A 21,904-nucleotide genomic window follows, 5' to 3' on the forward strand; every position below is an offset into this window, starting at 1 on the left:
ATGGAAGGATCGGCACTTCCACTCGAACAATGAAGTCATGGACAATGTTTGCAAGTGGTTCCAATCTCACCCAAAGGGAATATATGAGCAGGGTATTCACCGCTTGGTGAAACAGTGTGACAAGTGCTTGTGTAACTTTGGAGATTACGTTTGAAATGAACCTTCTTGATTTCATTCTGTAGCTCCTGTTCCGTTTTCATTTGATTATCCCTAAAATATGTTTTCTGACTTGTAAACACATCTGGCACGATGCTATCTTTAAGAATATTTGCTCGCTTGCCTATCCTACACTTGGGACACATGATCTGCATTGTTTATACATTCCACGGTGCCATACACTGCCCCCTTCCATTTGTGTATTTTGGATTTTCGTGCCTGTGCTGCATTCTCACGGATGAAAAAAATAGTTGCCAATGTATTCTGTTTTCTTTACAACATGAAGAACCCATAAATACTAGTGTGGTTTAGGTTTTGACCGAGGAAGAACATTATGAGACATCTCTGACATATTTTTTTTTTTGCCTTTTGGGGAACATATCATTTTTCTCCACATCTCTTGTTAGATTGCAAGTGGCATGGGGGAAGGGTTACAACTGTAGAAGTGCGGAAGGAATCACAAATAAATTAGGAACTAGCTTGATAGTAACAATGTGATCATAAGACATTTTACTGGTAATTTCCAGAGCAACCATAATAGCCAACAATTTTGAGAGTTCATGTGTTACAGATGGGATATGAAGGAGTTCTGTTGTTAGTATGGATTGGACAGATTAATCAGCACTCTATCGGAATTGGCTGATATAGCCATATCAGTGTATCAGTTTGTCAATAAAATTACTGATAATTAGATGCACATATTTTTCGTAATTAAAAAAGAAAAAATTCAATACAAAAACAGAGTCAATATCGGGTCCAAAAGTGGTAAATAAAATAGAATTTCGGTGTTATAGCAGTGAGAAAATGGATCAAAAGCAGTATATAAAATGACATTTGGTTTTAAAATTGTGAACATAATCCAAAATTTGATTTAGAAACTGCACTTATTACAATAATAAACACAACCCTTCTGATAGCACATTTAAGTAGTTACCAGACTATTAAATTTATTCCTGCTTCTCAAATATTTACAGCAGAATTAATCAATTTTCCATGAATTGCATAACTCAGAGGATAATTTAAACTTCAGAAAGTGTGGCGTCGGTAAATATACTCTAAATTTCATGTTTTAGAGTCTATTTCGCATTTTGCATCATTTCGTGATGAAACAGGTGGGAAAATGCACCTCGCACCTTCCAGAAACATTAACATTAGAATGTGTTGTTACCTCACATTTCGTGTTTTAGTTAAAAACTAAATATGCATGTCCCTACCAATAATTTTTCCAATCTGATATATAATATAAATATCTTATAATCTTTTGCATTGCAGTTACACACTTATTAAGGAGGCCAAAATGCCATTCAGATTCCTCTAGGACCATTTGGTATTTTATATCGGATTGGTAGTATATCGGTTATCAGTATCGATAAATTTTATATTGGCACTTTATTGGTACCGACCAAAATTTCATACCAGTCAATCCATATTTGTTGGTAAATTTTTCACCTATGCTGTGCATTGAATCTTTAAATTATTATTTCCTTTTCAGGAAAGGAATTTGACATGTCAGCTGAAAGATTTACTTTGGAAAACATGTTTGCAATGGAATTGCACAATTATCAAGAAATTATTCAAGACATAATTGCCTGTGCTGTGAAGGAATTAAGTATAGAGAAAGGAGTGAAGGAAATTAATGATGTAAGCACTTACTCTTAATTTTTCTTGTATGTACGCATTGCTTGCATTGTAGGATTGTTTCTCTTGTGGTCTATTACAAGCATATAAAACACAGTTTTTTGTTGTGACATTTCAGGAGAACACACGCTCCCTTCATCAGACATTTATTTTTAGTTTGATTAAATATACAGTTATAACAATGGTTAAATTTTTTTAACAAAAAATAATCAGTTATACACTGGATTTTGTCACTGTTACATTGTTAAAGCTGTATCTTTAATCAAACTAAAAATAAAATAAATGTGTGATGAAGGGAGCATGTGTTCTCCTGAAACGTCACACTAAAAAAAAAACTGTTTTTTTTTAATGTTTATAACAACCTTAGACTACAAGAGAAATAACTTACTCTTAACACTTTTAGTTAGGACTGAGCCAACACCACCTTGAACTGATATGGAAACAAGTGCTAATACTCTTCCTGATTCTCACTGACACAGATGCTTAAAAATTGTAACAGTTAAAGCTTCCTCAGAATATTGATTAATATTACAGTGGAAACCCGATTTTACCTTCCTTAACTTTACATTTTCCTGCATTCTACATTCAATCTTGATGGTCCCAGCATAGCAAACTGTTACAAAATTTTCCCACATTATAAGTTTTTTCAGCTTGGTTCCGTGAAGAATGTAAAATTGAGGATCCAGTGTAATATGTTAACATTCCACTGTAATTATGCATCAATTTACCAAAATTCAAGAATTACATTGGAATTTTAACCCATCACCATAATTTTTTTTGACACATTACCTTCTTCATTTTTCCATTCATTTTTGCTCTGTTATATTAATTTGACTATTATTTACAAATCTATTTATGTTTTCATGACTACAACAATATTATTATATAATTAATAATTTGAACTGAATATGGCATGAAGTCAATTTGCAACCAAGTATTTATTAAATTTTAAATGTGCAATTTAAAACCTATTAAGTGTAAATACAAGCTGAGATTACAAAGGTCAGTATAGAATATGATTGAGTTGTTCTTTCTCTCTGATATAATCCAATTTTGAAATTTTCTGTAACAGTAAAATTAAGTGTTCTCAAATGAGGATGCTGGACTGAAGGGGAAATACATTGAAAGAAATAACTTTCTGTCTCACATATCATAATTTGTTTTTAACATTGTTTAGTCTAATTTTGCAAAATCACTCTAACACAACACTACAAAGAATCTACCTCAATTGTTTTGAAGAATAGAAGTAAAATTAACATTGCCTTTGGCCTCCTCGATGGCACAGTGGTAACGTCATTGCCTTGTAATCAAGGGGTCCCGGGTTTTATTTCCAGTGGAAGCACCATAATGGTCCGTATCCCACTTTAAACTGTAAATTCAGTCCCAATTAGCCTTTCTGTGCATAAAGTAGACTTAAAACAAAAACTCAACTCAACATTGCTTTTGTGGAAAACGGTGTAGTACCAAATCAACTGAGTAGATGACTCAGTGTTGCACTTTGTAGCTAACTAGACATGTGAGTGCAAAGAGAGTCTAAACGTGCAGCGAACTAGATGAGGCTTAATCATAACTGAACGTACAGTTGAAAATGTAATGCGAAGCATTATTTAGTGTTCCACCATGAGTTTCGAATCTGTGAACCCTTGAGTACAAGGCAAGAGTTTTATCACTATGGCACTGTTCAAGCTTGAGAATAATTCGAAAAAATATTGTGTGAATTGAAGTATAAACTTTTGAGTCAGTTTTGAATGAAGTTATTTGTCAAACTAGGAAACAATTTTTAATTTTTAAAGGTGAATCTAAACAGATTCATAGGAGAAATTTCATAATTTTATAAACTCAGTTTATATTCACAGATATTTTTGATTAAATACAACATTTTTGATTATTACAGACATGGAACAACATGCAGCTGACTGTTAATAAGTATATTAAAGGTACAGAAGTAAGGGGCCATACCATAGGAGCAGTAGATGAGATTATGCAGGCAATAGAAGATAATACTATGAACTTACAAAGTATGAGTGGATCACAGTAAGTAATCAATAGTATGCATTAAAAGGACCAATATGCACTAAAACAGCCAACATATGCACTAAGAATTGTAAAAAGTACCGTACCCTAAAAATGGTATAATATTCTCTCACTCTCTGTGTGTTTATGTGTGTGTGTTTTTCATGACACATCAACATCCCCTAGTCTTGCCACTGCTCACATAATTCTAAGAACTAAAGCAATTCATATCAATAGATACCAGAATTCCTGCATATAATAGACTGTTGGAATCTCTAAACATAGGTAATCATGAAAAGCTATTGTATTGTAAGAATAATATACTTTTATGAAGCAGAAAATGTGACTAGATGCTGTGGTGGAGATTCTAAGTTTTCGTCCCAAATAACTTGACCATCATGTACTGAAGGTATTAACAGCAAAACAATATCCTCCATTTTCCACAAACAAGAACCTGTTGATTGACCTTTGCCATGTAAGACAAAAGTGGATATCCATATTTACATGTGTAACATGGTTTTTGATAGGGAAAAGCAACAAAATATTACATCTCGTACATAAGATGCAGCACAATTTAGGTTCAACAAATGACTTTCTTAGTTGTAGGTCCTAAAACTGTTGCTATGTGGATCAACAGCAAACATCATGCCTATTTAGTAAGCCACCTGTTGCTATGTGGGCCAAAACGAGAATATTGTCTTGTGTTTACAATGAATCACCAACCCATGCCACCTCCCTTTCTCTTCCTCTGCTACATTTAGCATCCCAAAGCTTTCACTTCTGTAATAACCATGTTTATTCTGTAGTCGATGAAATTGATATCAAGATGTGAAAGAGAGTGAGTTATTCTGCTGTTTTCAAATTGCAAGTTCTGTGGTATGCATAGTAAAATGGCAACAGGGCTGCAGCTAGAAAATTTGACGTTGAAGCAACTGTAAGAGACTGGCAGAAGCAAGACACACTGACGGCAGCTCCATCCAAGAAGTGGATTTCCATGGGAAGCATTGCAAATATCCAGAAGTGGAAAAGCAGTTATATAATTACGTTCTGGATTTGAAGTGCCTGGGAAGTTATTTACCATTATTTCTTGTGCGAAAAATACTGATGATATTCCTTGTGTGTGTCGGGAGTGCTTTTCTTGATGTTGCACAACGTTCTGATAGAAGGTGAAAAATCATGGGAAACAGCCGTTTCACTTTTACATGTCTTTTTTATTTATTGCTGCTAAATAAATCCAACATGGCTGCCTAACCTAGCCTATTTGCACGAAATTATAAAGATGGAAAGTAGAAACACCTAATAGTAAAAGTTTTACACCTTGGAAGCAATTTTTATCGAAATTAGTTATGATACGAGGGTCACTATTTATATTTTGAGCCTAACAATGAAAAAACAGGAATTTGGCATTGAAAACTGCTTTATTGTTTTTCGAAGTATTCTCCTTTATGGTCAATACACTTTTGCATTCGTTCGAACCATTTGTCAAAGCAGTTTTTCCAATCTTCTTGAGACACCTCCATAATATGGTTTTTGAATGCATCAACGGCGTCTTCCGCCGACGAAAATCGTTGTCCACGCAATTTATTCTTGACATTCGGGAACAAGAAGAAGTCATTGGGTACCAAATCAGGACTGTACGGCGGATGACCCATCAATTCGATTTTTTGACTGTTCATAAAGTCGGTTGTTAGACGAGATGTGTGACAGCTGGCATTGTCTTGATGAAGAATGATCCGACGGCGTTTGTTTGTTTTCCGTATTTGACCGAAGACCTCTGGGAAACAAATTGTTGAAACAAATTGTTGTGTACCATTCAGAGTTGACCGTTCTACATTCCTCTAAAGGCACAGTTGCCACATGACCAGTTTTCCCGAAAAAACAGGCGACCATTTGTTTGGATGTGCTTCGAGCGCGAACAACTTTTGTTGGATTGGGTTCATCTTGAAACACCCATACAGTCGACTGCTGTTTACGTTCCGGCTCATATGCATATATCCATGATTTGTCACCTGTTACAATCTTATATACGTCTTTTGAAGCACCAAATAATAATAATAATAAATTGTATTTATTGAGCATTTATTTGCACCAATTGACTCGAGCGTCTTTTTGAGTTTTTGTCAAATTGTGTGGGATCCAACGAGAACATACCTTTCCCACAGCTAAATGATCATGTAATATTTTATATATGCTGGTGGAACTGATGCCTATGGTTGCCTCAATCTTGCAGTATTAGGTTTTGCACAGCATCAATGTTTTCTTGAACAACAACTGATTTTGGACGACCTTCGCGAATCTCGTCGGTGAGCGAATGGCAGCCACGATTAAATTTGTTATGCCAGCGTTTCACAGTGGCAAAGGATGGGGCTTCATCGCCAAATGTGGAAGTAAGTTGATCGATGCACTCTTGTCTTGATAATCCACGTCGAAAATCGTAAAAAACTATCGCACGAAAATGTTCACGAGTTAATTCCATTTTATTGTTGTCGCGCAATCTCCAAGGCAACATAAACAACACAAATGAAGCTATTGACAAAACATTTGAAGTACGTTATGGTCAATAATGCCAGACGATTCCGTGCAAACATCAAATCGCGCCTAACTTCAATCAGTGTTGCCAAGGCTCAAAATATAAATAGTGGCCCTCGTAATTTACTGCGAACATTGAAAAACCCACGGGTATAGTTTGTATTTATGCCTGTTGATATGTACATGTTATACACAGTTATCAGGACTTGCTAGCAGCTGTTCACCACAGTTTCTAATGCGGAAGCAATTTTTGAGGAAGTTATTTTCCGTTATTTCTCCTGTGCCAAATACATCTGATATGCATCCCGTGTTACAAGAGGTGTGTGCTTGAATTCTGCCAGAATGGCTCTGCTTTTCTCTTTGTCGCAAAACATTCTGATACAAAGTAAAAACAATAATGTGAAACAGCCATTTCACTTTTATTTATGCTTTTTTATTTATTTATTTTCCTAAAGAAACCTAACTTGGTAATTTGTATTTGCATCGTTAATATGTACATGTTATATGTAGCAACATAGTAAAAACATGCATTGTTACATGTTGACTGTGAATTATTCCATATGTAAAACCTCGATTTTACGTTTTTCAGGGGACCACACTGAAAAAACTTAAAATGTGGGAATATGTAAAATCGAGGAAAATTTTGTACCTTTTTGCTATGTTGGGACCATCAAGATTGAATGTATAATGCGGGAAAATGTAAAAATCGAGGATCATAAATTCGGGGTTCCACTGTATTATATGCACCCCAGCTTTGGGGGCAAAAATTTTGGAAAAATGTGTCATACGTAAATACGGTATGTTAGTGCCCCTCTATGTAGCAATGTGTAATTATCACACTGTGGTCCATCAGCTCAATGAACAAGCAAGCTTATTGGTCGATCATGATTTTTCCACCAAAGGTTCTCATTTGTCCTGAGAATGAATATTTTTTTGTAACGGTCCCATCATCAATTTCATTACATCATCCATCATTCTCATTATTGCACGTACTTTATTGGTATCATCTGATAATTACGACATCAATTTAAAAATTTCCAATAAATTCTATAAATAGTGAGTATTTGAGAGTGCACAAATCAGCCATTTTCTTTCGATATCAGCTAATATAATCATATTGGTGTATTGGTTTATGGGTAAAATTACTGATACATATAAGCAGCCAGCAAATTAGTGCAATTTTTTTTCATTTTTATCTTTTTTTATATTTTACTAGCTGATTACCTGGCATTGCCTGGGTATTTATTTATCCCAGTCTTGTATGACACAGGAAAATAATGAATTCTAACTATAGTGTAAAATGTAACAATTTTAAATGTGATCGTGAATGTCACGAATTAGCTTAGCAACTCCGAAAACTATGGATTCAATACTAATCTAGGTCATTTGTGGCATTTTATTTTTCACTCCCTCTCACCCCCCATGCCGATAGGTGATGAACTTGGAGTTGAACCGCATTGGGAGTGTCACGAAAACTATGGATTCCATTTGCAACACAGCCTAAATGTTAGACAACCCAAGAAACACTATCATTGTGTGGATTGCATCGAGCCACAGATGTCTGTGCGGAATTTAATATCGGTGGTTCTCGATTATTTTTACATGTCACCCATTCCCACTCCACCCCTAGGGGTGCCAGGGGTGTCTTACCCAAAATATTATTTCCAGATTGCAAGTGATACGTGTACCAAGTTTGGTTGAAATTGCTCCAGGCGTTCGAGAGTTATGCCGGAACAAACAAATATTCACACCCACACACACACATCCATATATATATATATATATATATATATATATATATATATATATATATATATTCATAAGCCGTAGGGGCCTCCTCGATGGTGAAGTGGTAGCGTCGCCTTGCAATCAAGGGGTCCACGGTTTGATACTCGGTGGAGGCACAAGTGGTGTGGATCCCACTTTAAACTGTAGGTCCAGTCCCAATTAGCCTCACTGTACATAAAGTGAACTTAAACCACCAAATCAACAACATAAGCCCTAGGTTTGTTAAGTAAATGATGTCCAGTTTTAATATTTTTTCCTTGTATGTTATATTAAGTGAATGCTGTTTTTCATTAGATTTGTTGGTCCATTTTTATCTACCATACAAATGTTGGAGAAAACGCTCTCAACAATTTATGATGTTCTTCAAGAATGGCTTACAGTTCAGAGAAAGTGGATGTATCTCGAGAGCATTTTCATTGGAGGGGACATCAGAGCTCAGTTACCAGAGGAAGCTAAGAAATTTGATGAAATTGATAAGATATTTCGCAAGGTAGGTTAACTTCCTCATAGGCATTTACATTAAGTATGATTGTGATAGTATGTACAGTTGCTTAAAAATACAATACTAGATATTCCTTTTATATTCCATTTATTTCGAAGGTATACAATCTACTGATGCTGGAGCACAGTTTGTGGTTTGTTTTGTTGGAAAGAACTCTGGTTTCTGGATAAATACACATTGTTATGAATAGTTTGTCTATTATTTTCTTCGCTGTCTGCTATACATTAACCTTTAGTGGATGGTTTTTTTTCAGGTGCATGCTTTTCAAATGTACAGAGATGCACAAAATAGAAAGGTCATAGAAGGGCAACTACTTATCATAAAGAGTTGAAGTGGATTTTATTTTCAAGGGAAAGGGCCATGCTTTTGTGTGAAGTGAACAAGCATCGTTAAGATGAAAAAGAAGAAAATAATTGAAATTTTACCCAAATACATCCATTTCAAAATTCAGTATGGTCAAACAAAATCTAATTGAGTTTATACACTGTTTGTTGTTCAGAGAATTGCATTGTTAGGTTAGCTAAAAAGGGGATAAAGGATATCCATCACTAGAACTGCCTGTTTTTGCGAGTATTTATCTTTAAATGAATAACATTCTAAATTTAGCATAATTTGTAAACCTTGTTCAAGCTCTTGTTAGTGTATCAGATGTGTGAGGTTTTTAAGAATTGTTTTTTTTCCCTTTCTATAAGCATAATATGAAGGGAAATAGTTGGAAATAAGTCTTTGAAAATCAGACTAGCTAATTTTGTATTTTTACTTGTGGATAATTTATTTATAATGGTCTTGAGTTCTTACCTGTTTTTAATATAGAATTGAAATTCTGGTTTTAACTATGCCATGAAGGCATATTTAGGGATGTAGGGGTAGGAGGACCTCACACATTTTTGATCTTGGCCATTTTGGAGGTGATGCGATCAGCACCATGCTCCAGCTGCCTTCACCCCCCCTTCCCAGGTACCTATTGATTTGAGGCTGGGTGAGCCCCAGAGCCACTTTATGTGGGAACAAGGAATACAAAATTCCAACCTTCGATCATCCACCCGAGGAATCAATCAGGTCGCCCATGTGGCAGTCAGATGCCTTACCGACTAGACCACCACTGCTCAAATGAAGTTTTTAAATATAAAAATAATTAATTAAATTATTAAGTTTTTAAAGTAATTTTATATTGGTCTGAGAGAAACATGTCTTTATGTAATTTTGATTGGCCACATGTGCATGTGTTGCTTGTGGCTTGTGCATTATAAGTGGGTCTGTTACACATTTCAACATTATTGTGATGATGTTCAACCAGTTTTTAATTTGCCTGATCAGAGATGACAAAGGATTATTTTTGTATTTTTTGAATTTCAATACAAACACCCTTGCTATGAAATTACAATTTACAAAGGCTGTCGCAGAGAAGGTGAGACAGATTTTTTCCTGGCTTGGCAACACTGCCTATGGTTTTGGCACTAGTCGTGTTGTGTAAGATGACTCATTCTGTTTCCGTAGCAAGTTGTCACAAGTTGCGAAACCACATTAGGTGAGCAGCTGTGTTGATTTATGTGGAACGTGTTTCGTTTACCCCTCCAGGTTTTTGTGTATAACAGTGCTTTTCGCAATGAGTATTCAAGATGAACAGCGACATGCCATAAAATTTTGTTGGCGTTTAGGGAAAAGTGCTGCGAAAACATATGCAATGTTTCAACAGGCATATTCCGATCAAGACAGACTGAGTAGAGCCACAGTATTACCAAGGAGTCATTGAGACTCTGCACCAGCATGTAGCAAAAAAGAGGCCGCATTTGAAGAGCTCCTTCATATTGCACCACGATAACGCATGCTCGCATACCGCGCGGGATTTTCAGGATTACGTGACAAAGAGAAAAATATAAATTTTCCCGCATCCAACATACAGCCTGGACCTTGCACCCTGCGACTTTTGGCTATTTTCACTTTTAAAGGCCACTTTACGTGGTTGTCATTTCATGACGAACAAAGAAGTGATCACTGCATCGCAAGTTTTCTTCAGTTCACTACCTGACGATTAATTTTCAAAGACATTCACAAAGTGGCAGGAGCATATAGATGCTTGCTTAGCTGCCAATGGTGCCTATTTTGAAAAAGATGTACGGCTACTCGATATGGTTGATTCTGAATAAAAATTTTGTGGTTTGTAATTTTTTTGTTTCATTTTAATGATTCTTGGAGAGGTACATGTACATGCTTGTCATTTAACTGCTACGCAGTCACGACTTTTTGGCCTATTGCACTCATTTTGGTCTCAACAAAATCAGACACACACTACGTTCCCTCCTTCCCATCCTGCACAGTGATCCTGACACCAGAAATATCTTCCCCGACAAGCCCAGAGTTGTCTTCAAACGCCCTCCCAATCTCCAAAACATCCTGGTTTCTCCACAATCCACCTACTCACAATCAACTCGCACCTGCCCACAAATGCAACCGCCCAAGGTGCAAAACCTGCCCCATATTTGTCACTTCCCGCACCCTCCAGATCCACACTGCCACCGGTAAATTCACCCTCTACCCCAAAGGAACCTGCAACAGCTCTAACCTAATTTATATCCTCACGTGCAACATCTGTGGGAGCTTCTACCTGGGGGAAACATCCACAGCCCTGAACCTCCGCATCAACAATCACCGCTCCTCTACCCAAAACCTGGACTTTGCTGTTGCCATTCACACCAATCACCACAATATTCCTTTTAATGACTGCTTCCAGGTAGCGATCGTCCACTATTTGCCCCAATCCACCAACACCTCAATACGTAGAAGATGGGGGAGGGCCTACATATCGACCATGAATGCAACCACACCTCCAGGCCTGAAGAAGGCAACCCAGTAACGCCCCTCATCCCCTATCCTCACCCTCACCACCACCTTTTCCCAACCAACCTACCCCCCCCCCCACTCACAGTTTTCGACAAGCCAGGCGAAAGAATATATATATATATATATATATATATATATATATATATATATATATATATATTAATTAATTAATTAATTAAAGTTGCTATATTCCGCCTCTTTAGATTAATAGTGATGAAGATGAACGAATTAAACATAAAACGAAAAAAACATCTCAGGCACGTAGTCAGGTGGAGGACTCGGGGGGGGGGCTGAAACCCCCCTCCCCGAAATCCTACAAATATCTAATTTAAAAAGTGTATAATGGTAATTAATTTTACTTCATTAGCAGGATTAAACAACTTGCATAATACGTTGTAATAATCTGAGATTCATCTTCAGGACTTCTAACCCCACTGTTTCAACTTTATGTGGCAGCTGCTAATAAGGGATGATCCCCATCCCGAAATAAAATTCTGGCTCTGGCCTGCAATGATTCAAACTTTTAAAACCTGTCATTTCGAGCTTGGAAAGGGATTTTTATTTTATCATTCATAGGGAATTTCATTCTGAGCCAGGAACACAACAACAGAAGTTTGGCGCGTGAAACTGAATGCATGTACGTGCTGTGCTTCGTGTTTATTATTTATTTAGGTGTTAGTGTTTGTCGTGATAGTGCTGTGTTAAAGGGTAATGGATGTGATACAAGATTTGCTTGAGAAACCTTTTGGAACAAGATCTTTTCAGGAGAAATTGCAAATTGTTAATACAGGTAGTCCAGTGTCATCGCTTAAACTTATTTCTACACACAAAGACAAAAATCGGGAATATGTGAGGCATTTTCGCAAGCAAATTATGACAAAACACCATGGTTGACAGGAAGTGTAAGTGTTAATAAGCTTTGCTTTTTTGTTGGCTGTGCTTACTTTTCGGGGCTGAATTGAATGTATGGACGCGTGGCGGATACTGTAATCTTTGCAACGCTTGTGCCAAACATGAAAAATCCAAAAGTCACATAACTTCCTTTGTTAAGCTGCAATCTTTCGCAACTGGACAAACAGCGTGCTTTGGATGTGGTACGGCACAAGTAATCGGGTCCTGGAGCAAGTTGAATTTTGCACTTAAATTAATATTTTTTTATTTCACTAATGCACGTCTTTCATTTTATATTTCACAGGGTGTTTTTATAGCTTTATAATACTGTCTTGTTTTATTATTTGAAATTCTACACGTATATTAAACTGCAATAACGAGAATTAATTGATTGTGGTCGTAGCAATAAAACAAACATTCCGACACAATATTCCTAAATCCAATATGGATCCTGACATAAATAACACGGAAACTTTTTAAGTTTGAGGATCATGGGTCGGAGATTACCCACTCGGTAGAACCAGCATACGCCACTGAACCTATTGTGCACAATTTGCATTGCTATGAAGAAATACATACAATTACTACACATTTGGCTATTGCCCTTCAAAAAAACACAAAATAGTAAAATGTAGTACAAATAAAGTAATCTTTCATACAGGACGAAAGAGACATCAGATGCAAATAACTCCTATCTAGTCATGTAATTAGGAAAATGTGTTGAGATTTTGCATGTATATTTTGACTAGAAGTTTATATCCCGCTTTGTACACATTTTTCCTCGGGAAAAAGATACATCACAGAAAAATTAAATATTTGTCATAATTGGAAAGAGGGAGACACTGTAGTAAAATAAATACGGAGAAATTAGTACTCACTTTACTTTATCCATGAAACTGTTTTTTTCTTTTTCGTTCTATTAATTTCAATGGATAAAGTAAAGTGAGTACTAGTTTCTCAGTATTTAAATATTTTTAGTGAACATTCATACTTTGTAGTCAACTTTTACACCGTATCTCCAAACTACGATATAATAAGAACAATTATTAATTCATATTTTAGGATCGCGCAAAATTAAACATAGAATCAATGTCAATATCGTGGTAAATGAATGATAACAAAAAAAAAGAAAAAGAAAAAAACGTCAGCAGCAGGACTCTAACTCGCAACATAAAACTGAACATGAGCTCCAAACTACCGCCCTTATCCACTACACCAACTTGCCACCTAGGAATTCACTTCTCGATAGGACAGATGTCTACAGTACGTTGTTACGTTCCTAGTAACTTTCCTCACCCTTTACTCCTATAGCCGGGAGCATTGAGGCTCTAAGGGTCTACACTGAAACCTATCTTCAGGGTAGGTGCAGAACAAATCCAACCAACGTCGTGAAGTTTTAATGAAATGTTTATTTACTGCTTGAATACTTGCAGCCAGTGGTTAGATAATTCATAACTGGAACTTGGAGATCAATTGTTAATAGATAATTTCAAACTTACTGGAAAGGTCAAACTAGGGTGGCCCAAACCTAGGTTTTACAGAAGAGCGGCATACACCTATTCACTTCTTCCTAGACTTGGAGTTATCACCCGAGATTGCCAATTTAGGTTTTACAGAAGAGCGGCTTGCCCTATTCACTTCTTCCTAAATTGGAACTTATATCCCATTCGGCTAACCTAGGTTTTACAGAAGAGCGGCATACACCTATTCACTTCTTCCTAGATTAGACCGTTCCTATTTGGCCAGTCTAGGTTTTACAGAAGAGCGGCTTGCACCTAATCACTTCTTCCTAGACTGACACCAGAACAGACCTCCTTACGGACCAAACTGCTTCGTATTTATACCCAAAATTCCAGCCTCGAACACCTGTCTTTAGGTAATTTCTTATTACAATACTCTAAATTACAACAGAAAGATATTTGAAAAATACATAGTTTGGCAATTAATAATTTACAAAGAAAGTTTACATATTCATTTGAGTTAACAATTATTTCTTTAACGTTGATAAAATCTTACATTTTGGAAATATACGAATTTAAATGTTCCGCCATTATTTAATTACAATTAGGTTAGTTCATCAAACATGGATAATCTTTGATTGGCAAATCTATATTTACATCATAATAAATGCCCCTTGTCTTAAGCGAGCTGTCTTCATTAGATAGTTACAGAAAGGTGAATACATTAGTTCAACAACGTCTTGATTGGCATGTTCATATTTGCGTCACAACATGTAGTATCACGGACATTAACAATGACTTGAGGTAACACTATATCAATTTTTCTTTTAACATGGAATCTCAAAGTTACAAAATAAGTAAGGTCGTAACAACGTGTACACAAATCAAAGTGTGGTGACCATATGTTTAGTTTTGCCTGTTACTGCGCACTTTGTTTGAACTCTGCCAAGTGCAACAAGTTTATTTTTACATCAATGTAGCTGTTTATTGAATTATTTTTCATTCAATGTGCCTGAGAAACTGTCTGGTGGAAATCTATCTTCCGATGAGGCAGCCATGTTTGTTCGGAAACTATCAGTCATCTCGCTGACCACCAGATGAAGCACAGATCAAGTTCAGTACCACTTAACCTCCAGTTGAGGAGCTGACCGCAGATGAAAAGACCCAAAATTGCAGTAACCTCTATTTATTTGCCCAAACCGAACTTTAATCTTACATTGAAAATTCGGCCCTAAGACTTGAAATAAGATTAGTTGTATTCAGTAGTTGGGATTTGATGATGTGAATTGGTTGTTGAATTATAACTTTTCTTTTTCTTTTCAGATAATTGGTGATGCTGTGAGAAGGCCCTATGTTAAAGATCTGTGCACAGTACCTGGTCGACTAGCTGAACTGCAGAGTGTTAACAATGGCCTGGATCGTTGTCAGAAATCCTTGAATGATTACTTAGACTCCAAGAGAAATGCTTTTCCAAGATTTTATTTCATTTCAGACGATGAATTGCTCTCCATTCTGGGGAGCAGTGAGCCAACTTCTGTGCAGGAACACATAAAGAAGGTATAAAAAACACAAACACTATGTATTTCATGTACATGAAACTAATTATTGAACCCTTCTTAGTCATGATATCAATATTAAATATAGTCATATGTTTTCTTATGATTATGCATAAATTTCTATGTAATATATCTTCCGTGTGCACCAAATCACAAGGTAATATAGAGCTCCATGCTTGGAGATACTAGGCAGTGTTGATGTCAACAGGGTTTCAAAGACAATAGATTCCATTGTAGTAGCACTGGCAGACATCTCCACAAAGGTGAAACAGTGGAATTGAAAACCAAGCAAAATTAGAACTGACTTGGTAACTAAGTGTGTCTACCAGGCTGGAAAACCTGAAAATGCCAGGGAATTTACTGTTTCTGAAAAATTCATGGAAATGTCAGGGCAACTAATTTTTTTCTGGGAAAATTAATGTTGCTCTTAAAGGTTCACATAACCACTTTTTGTAGATGCAAAATAATCTAACACAGTTATTTTTAGCAGTTTTTATTTTATTTTTTCTGCGACGTTTCGTTCTGGTTTCCCAGAACTTTTTCAAGCTACATCAAAATTAATGTTTTTGAACCAAAAAAATAGGACATTGTAAGTTTGTTGTGGACAAACTATACTCGAGTTTGATATCCTGACATTACTGATAGTTACAGTAGAAAATATTTATTAAATATTCTTGGATAAGAAGTCATGTTTCAAAATTTTTTATCATGTAGAAATCTACTATCATCAGTGGTTGTTGGTATATGGTCCTTTGTTGTTACAATTTTTGTGGGGGGAGGGAGGTTCTTTAGATATGTAGAAATTTTCAGCGAAAAATGCAGGCTCGACCAGGACTCGAACCCGGGTCTCTGGCATACCGTGCCATTGCTCTAACCACTGAGCTACCGAGCCGGCCTGACCTCACCTGATCTTTTGCTATCGCTGTTTTACCTGCCTGCATTTTTCGCTGAAAATTTCTAAGTAGTACAACTCCTGTGTGTGCCTTCTACAAGTTCTTTAGATATGTTTGGTAAATTTTTATCTGGAGTAATACATTGATAAATTTAATTATGTATTATTTGCACTCCCCTGCCTCTACCGAACAGTTGATTACTGTTATGGTTTCTCTTCACATTAATGCTTTTACATATGAAGTTAGTATTCCAAAACTTGGTAAGTGTGATTCTAAGTTTAAGGGTTTAGATAAAAATCTAGTGACCTTCTACCAGACATGTTTATATACACTAATTGCCCTAATGATTTGGTCTAGAAAATTTTGTTTCTTGGACTGGAAAATCTGAAAAAAAAATCAGGGAATTTTGTTTTTATGCAATTGAAGACATCTTGTAGCTCAGTTGGTAGAGAAATGCCTTGGTATGCCAGACACCCAGATTTGAGACCTGGTCTTGTAATCAATGGGTCCTGGGTTTCATACCCGGTGGAGGCACATGAAACAGTGGTTCAGATCCCACTTTTAACCATAGGTCCAGTCCCGATTAGTCTTTCTGTGCATAAAGTGCATTTTTCAGTTAAATTGCTACATAGTCACATGTTGGTGCTGAATAAAAATAATAAAGATTTTGATACAATAATAATGTCATTTTGGGTTCGAATTTAGTGTAGAATGACATTCCAGTTATTCTGGTAAATAAAAATCTCAAATTTGATTTAAAAACTTCCACTTATTATGTGAAATAACCATGCCATAATAAACAATTTCATAGTTTTCACTTTGTTGTCTAGTGCGAAATATGTGGAAGTAAATACCTCAAGATTCTTTGTTTCCCTCTCTTATGATGCAGAACCACTTGCATAAAACATATTCTTAGAATCAGCACAAGGAATTTAAATAGCTCTTGTAGTCAAAAATTAATATTCGGAACAATTAAAAATGAATGTTTAAACACCCAGGATTTTCTTTTTTTTTTAATCTCTTGTGCCCTGTAGCATGCCATGAAGGCACATGTGTAGATGTAGGGTCTCACACATTCTTGTTCTTAGCCATAGGATGTTATGCGATCAGCACCATGCTCCAGACACCTTCACCCCACAGGCTGGGTTGGGTGATCCATGTTTATGTGAGAACTTTATCAGAAACATTTCCTAACAACTGAGATCGCCAACCCCAGGAATCGAATCTGGATCTCCTTCATGGCTATTAGATGCCCTACCAACTGGAAAACCACAGCTCCCACCCTGAAATTTTACTATCCTAATTTACTATGTGTATCTATTGGGCTAAGTTTGATGATGAATAATGGACTGATGAAATGAATATCCAAGTTGAATGTGAAAGTATGTATGATAGGCACTGTATGTAGTAAATAGAATATAATTTTTCTGTGTTTAACTGTTGCGTACTTGTGAAGTAGTTATTTAATTTTTATTGTTTCCTTTCTTGAATGTTCTTGCTTATTCTTCAGTAGCGTATTCTCCCATGTTACCTGGCGGAATCAACTTTTTTCATTTATGTAGAAATTGCTGGAAGATTTGAAGTTGTCGGACTTCTGATTTTGTTTTACTTGCATACCTGCGTTGGTGTTCGATTTCTCTTATATAAAATGAATATGTAATAAATAGGGCTGAGCCGATACCACTTTTAACTGATACCGATACTGATGCTGATACTGTCACTGATTCTGACCAATACCGATACTTGACCATTGTAATAATTAAATGTTGGTCAAAATATTGATTAATATTGTGTGTAAGTATCCCACTCTTAATTTTGTGCATCAATTTACCAAGATTTTTGCTTTAAAACTTCATGAATTACATCGAAATATTAAATTACATGTTATGTTGTAACAAAATTCAGTTTTTTCACACAAAACTGGCCTGAAATAAAAAGAAACTTTGAATTTTGCATATATAATGAGACTCCACGATAGTGTTTCATGCATTTTTGTAGAGCCATGAAACACCAAAATGCCAGAAAAGTATTGGCTGGTATCAGTAATAAATTCCAACCAATACTTTCTGATGCCGATACCACTGGTACTATACATCGTCATCAGTATCGGCTCAGCCCTAGTAATAAATATATAAATAAATAAGAATTGTTGTGGCAAACCACTTCAAATTTTCAAAATGCGCCACTGGTATTCTTATTTATGTAATATGAGATTGCATTCAGGTCATGAAATAGTAACATTTCACATATTTAAGTACTTGTGTAACATTATATGTGCCTTTTCATTGTAGATGTTTGACAATCTCTGCAGTATACAGTTTGTGCAAGAGAAATCTGACCAGTTAATAGGAACGGCCTTGATATCTTGCGAAAATGAGATCATGGAATTCCGTAAAACTGTAACTCCAACTGGAAATGTAGAACAATGGATGAATGTTATTGTTGATGAAATGAGACGTGCCAACAGATATATAACAAAGAAAGCCATTTTTGACTACGGGAAGGTTAGAAGGCCAAGGTAATATTAATGATCATTGTTTCCAATTAGGTTACAATACCCTGTACTCCCCTGTACAGTTAAGTGGCACGACTGCAACTTATAGAGTGTCATTATGTTTGAACAAAAGTACACTATTAAAAATACAAATTGCTATGACTATACTCTGTCAATATCAATACTAATACTTAAACATTTTATCATTTTCAAATTTATTTCAATAGTTATAAATCTTGGGCTATAAGTGTTAGGCTTGATTGATTGATTCATTTGCTTTATTTTACTTTGCTTTTTGTGCCACTTTTTGCCTAATTTGTGAGGATGATGATGCGATGATGAAATTGAGGAATGGACACTCACAAACATCCATGCCCAGGCAAGGATTCAAATCCGGAACCCCTTTCATCATAGTGCGATGTGCTAACCACTCTGCCACAGGGGGCTGCTATAAGTGTTATGGACGAAACAATATTCAGTACTCTATTGGTGTTGGTATGTCACTTCTTTTATTAAAATACCAATATTTTACTAATTCAATTTTTCTAAAAATATGCTGCATTCAGCCATTTTGTTATTCTCTTTATACAAAAGTGTAATACATGTATCGTGGAATTGTAAATTAAGAGTTTTGTGTAAGCAAACACATTGTAATCACCTAGTCACATATGTGAGGGTTATTTAGAAATTAACTTCTGATTGGCTGTTAATACAAATTTGCAAAATAGAGAAAAATGTGTTAGCGTATACAAGAGCTTCCTACATGTGAACATTACTTCCTGACATAGTCATCACTCAAATTCAGGCTCTTGTTTGACTCACCATGGCACAAGCTTTTTCAGTCTGATGCTGATGTCACATGACACAAGTTTTCTGTGTGACCCATATCTTTTAAAATTCATATTTAATTTAAAAGTATCTCCAAGAACTCATCAATCTTGCTCCTATATGTGGAACAATAATATTTTCTCAATTTACCATTTTCACATACATGGTTGAGAATTCCACACAGTATTTTAATCTTGAAAGTCTTGAACAACTATTCTTCCCCTTCTCCCCCCCTTTTTATGTAATCCATTTTAAGAAGCATATCAATACTGACATGGGCGTATATATAGTACATGTAAAGGGAGGGGGGGGGGTTCAACTTTTGGTATGATTAGGGTTCCTATATTTCATAAGTGAAAATCCGGGACACTGCTGACCAGAAGCTTGTTGGGGAGAGAGAGTGTGTGTGGGGGCAGGGGTGCTGGACCCGACAAAGTTAGTTGTGTGTATGTACAGTGGGATCCATGAGTATTCATCACTATGTTCGTCCACTTTATTTAACCCAATATAATCTTCAGGAATTAAAAGAAAACTCAAAACAAGCTGTTGAAAACTTTTGCACCAGCATACATAAAAGTCCATCGCTTAAAATTACATGGGATGTAAGAAAAATATTAATGAAAATAGTCATGGACAATTTACACGGTAATACTCATGGATCCAACTGTACATATCCATTATCATATTCTTTCAAAATTTTTAACCTTGCAATTCCTTTTCTGGGCCATAATGCACTAACCTGCTATCTCACAATGTCGAAACTTTATTTGAGAACTGCGGACTGAACAGTGCGGGCACCCAAGCACTGACTGTTTACAGTAAATAGCTTATTATGCAAGGAAGAGATTTGCAACTGAAATTCAGTACTGCTAGCAGATGATGGCACTATTGTGAAGTCAAATATCTTTGCAGCATCTTCTTGTAACTCGATAACTCTTGTATCATCGAGAGTGAGCGGTTCAATGTACAGTTGTATTGTTTAGTAAAATGCGTATTTTAATATTACGCATATAAATATAAATAAATTTGAGGAAAGTATAGTCTTAATGATTTCTTCTTTCCCACCCGATTCCAGGAAATGTGTGCATCCCGAAGAAACTATTCGGGACACCAGGACAAATTATATCATTCCGGGATTGTCCTGGAAAATCTGGGACTTATAGCAGTCCTAATAATGAACAGGCTATCAAAATCCAATCTAACAACCAGGTCATCCAACATTTTGACACACTGTTCCAATAAATGAAGGATAGCCATTCCACATTTTTGGAATGAGTTGTTGTAATTTTGCGGTGTGTTGACTGTGTTCAGAGAAACGTGAGTTCAGTTCTCCTACAAAAAGGTCCAAAAATGAACAACAAAGGTTTGCCTTGTAATATTATTTTGTGCTCTCAGCTGGTGCATTATTCCCTCAGATTTGATGGCTGTGTGTTTTAGGTCTCTTCATTTATTCATCACAGTCTGTAGTAGTTTCTCTGCTTTGGAATAAATTTAGTTAAAGTTCTCCGAGCTCTCTCTTAGTTTTCTTTTAAATATCTCTATTAGAATACTGACATGTTCACAGTACTTGAACAGTTCATTTTTTGACGTGCGCAACATAATCTTGCACTGCATGATAACAATTTGTGTCTCTTCTGCTAGTAAATTGTAGTCTGTAAACATACTACAATTAGTAAATACAATTCCACAAGTCACGCTACTTAGTGTTGATACTTTTCTGTCCATCTTGTGTCAAATAACTTGAGAATGTTATGGTCTTTCCCTGGTTTCCTTGCACTGCCTATTTAAAAACTAAATTCCTTTAAGAAGACTTGAGGGGGAAAATATAACTGATTTGACAGTCCCAATGCAGTTTCTTATCACATAAATTCTGAAACTATCAGTAAATTGCAGACATTTGTCTGCAGTCCTCTCTGGTGTGTGGAATTACATAATTTCCTTCCCATCCATATCCGGTCCTATACATCTCTAATTTAGGAGAATAAAATAACTGCGAAGAATTTTTTATGAACAAGCTGATTGAACAGGTAATCTGGTAATTTTACTGGACCTAAGGAGGCTGGGGTAGGACCCATTGAACCCCCCCCCCTTTAAATATGCCCATGAATACTGGTATCTTTAGTGACATGGATTCTGGTGAATTAGACGTTACAAAGAGAAATTCTGATTGTTTAGAAATGTATTTCATAATAGTAGAATACATACATTACACCTTTTTAATCATAAAAAAACAATAAAATGGCAGAAATAAACATTCATGTACAGTCTAATAATAATAATAATATAAATGGTCAAAATTGTTGTCAGTTTTACTG

General features: G+C 35.9%; 1 protein-coding gene and 1 non-coding gene across 3 annotated transcripts in view; one reads left to right on the forward strand and one right to left on the reverse strand.

Moving 5' to 3' along the window:
* The window catches only part of Dhc98D (Dynein heavy chain at 89D), a 519,777-nt gene that overhangs the window by 170,055 nt on the left and 327,818 nt on the right, over positions 1–21,904 (forward strand). For both annotated transcript variants that reach the window (XM_083131330.1, XM_083131320.1), the window contains 5 exons: positions 1,649–1,797; positions 3,689–3,828; positions 8,419–8,614; positions 15,142–15,375; positions 18,559–18,785. In XM_083131330.1, coding sequence (XP_082987456.1) covers positions 1,649–1,797; positions 3,689–3,828; positions 8,419–8,614; positions 15,142–15,375; positions 18,559–18,785 — 946 coding nt within the window. The remainder of the gene's footprint in view (positions 1–1,648; positions 1,798–3,688; positions 3,829–8,418; positions 8,615–15,141; positions 15,376–18,558; positions 18,786–21,904) is intronic.
* TRNAT-GGU (transfer RNA threonine (anticodon GGU)) lies at positions 16,195–16,266 on the reverse strand. The gene has a single exon. It is a non-coding gene; the product is annotated as a tRNA-Thr (tRNA).

Source organism: Lepisma saccharinum, chromosome 1, assembly GCF_977018435.1.
Source record: "Lepisma saccharinum chromosome 1, izLepSacc3.1, whole genome shotgun sequence".
NCBI classification, from domain to species: Eukaryota; Metazoa; Arthropoda; class Insecta; order Zygentoma; family Lepismatidae; genus Lepisma; species Lepisma saccharinum.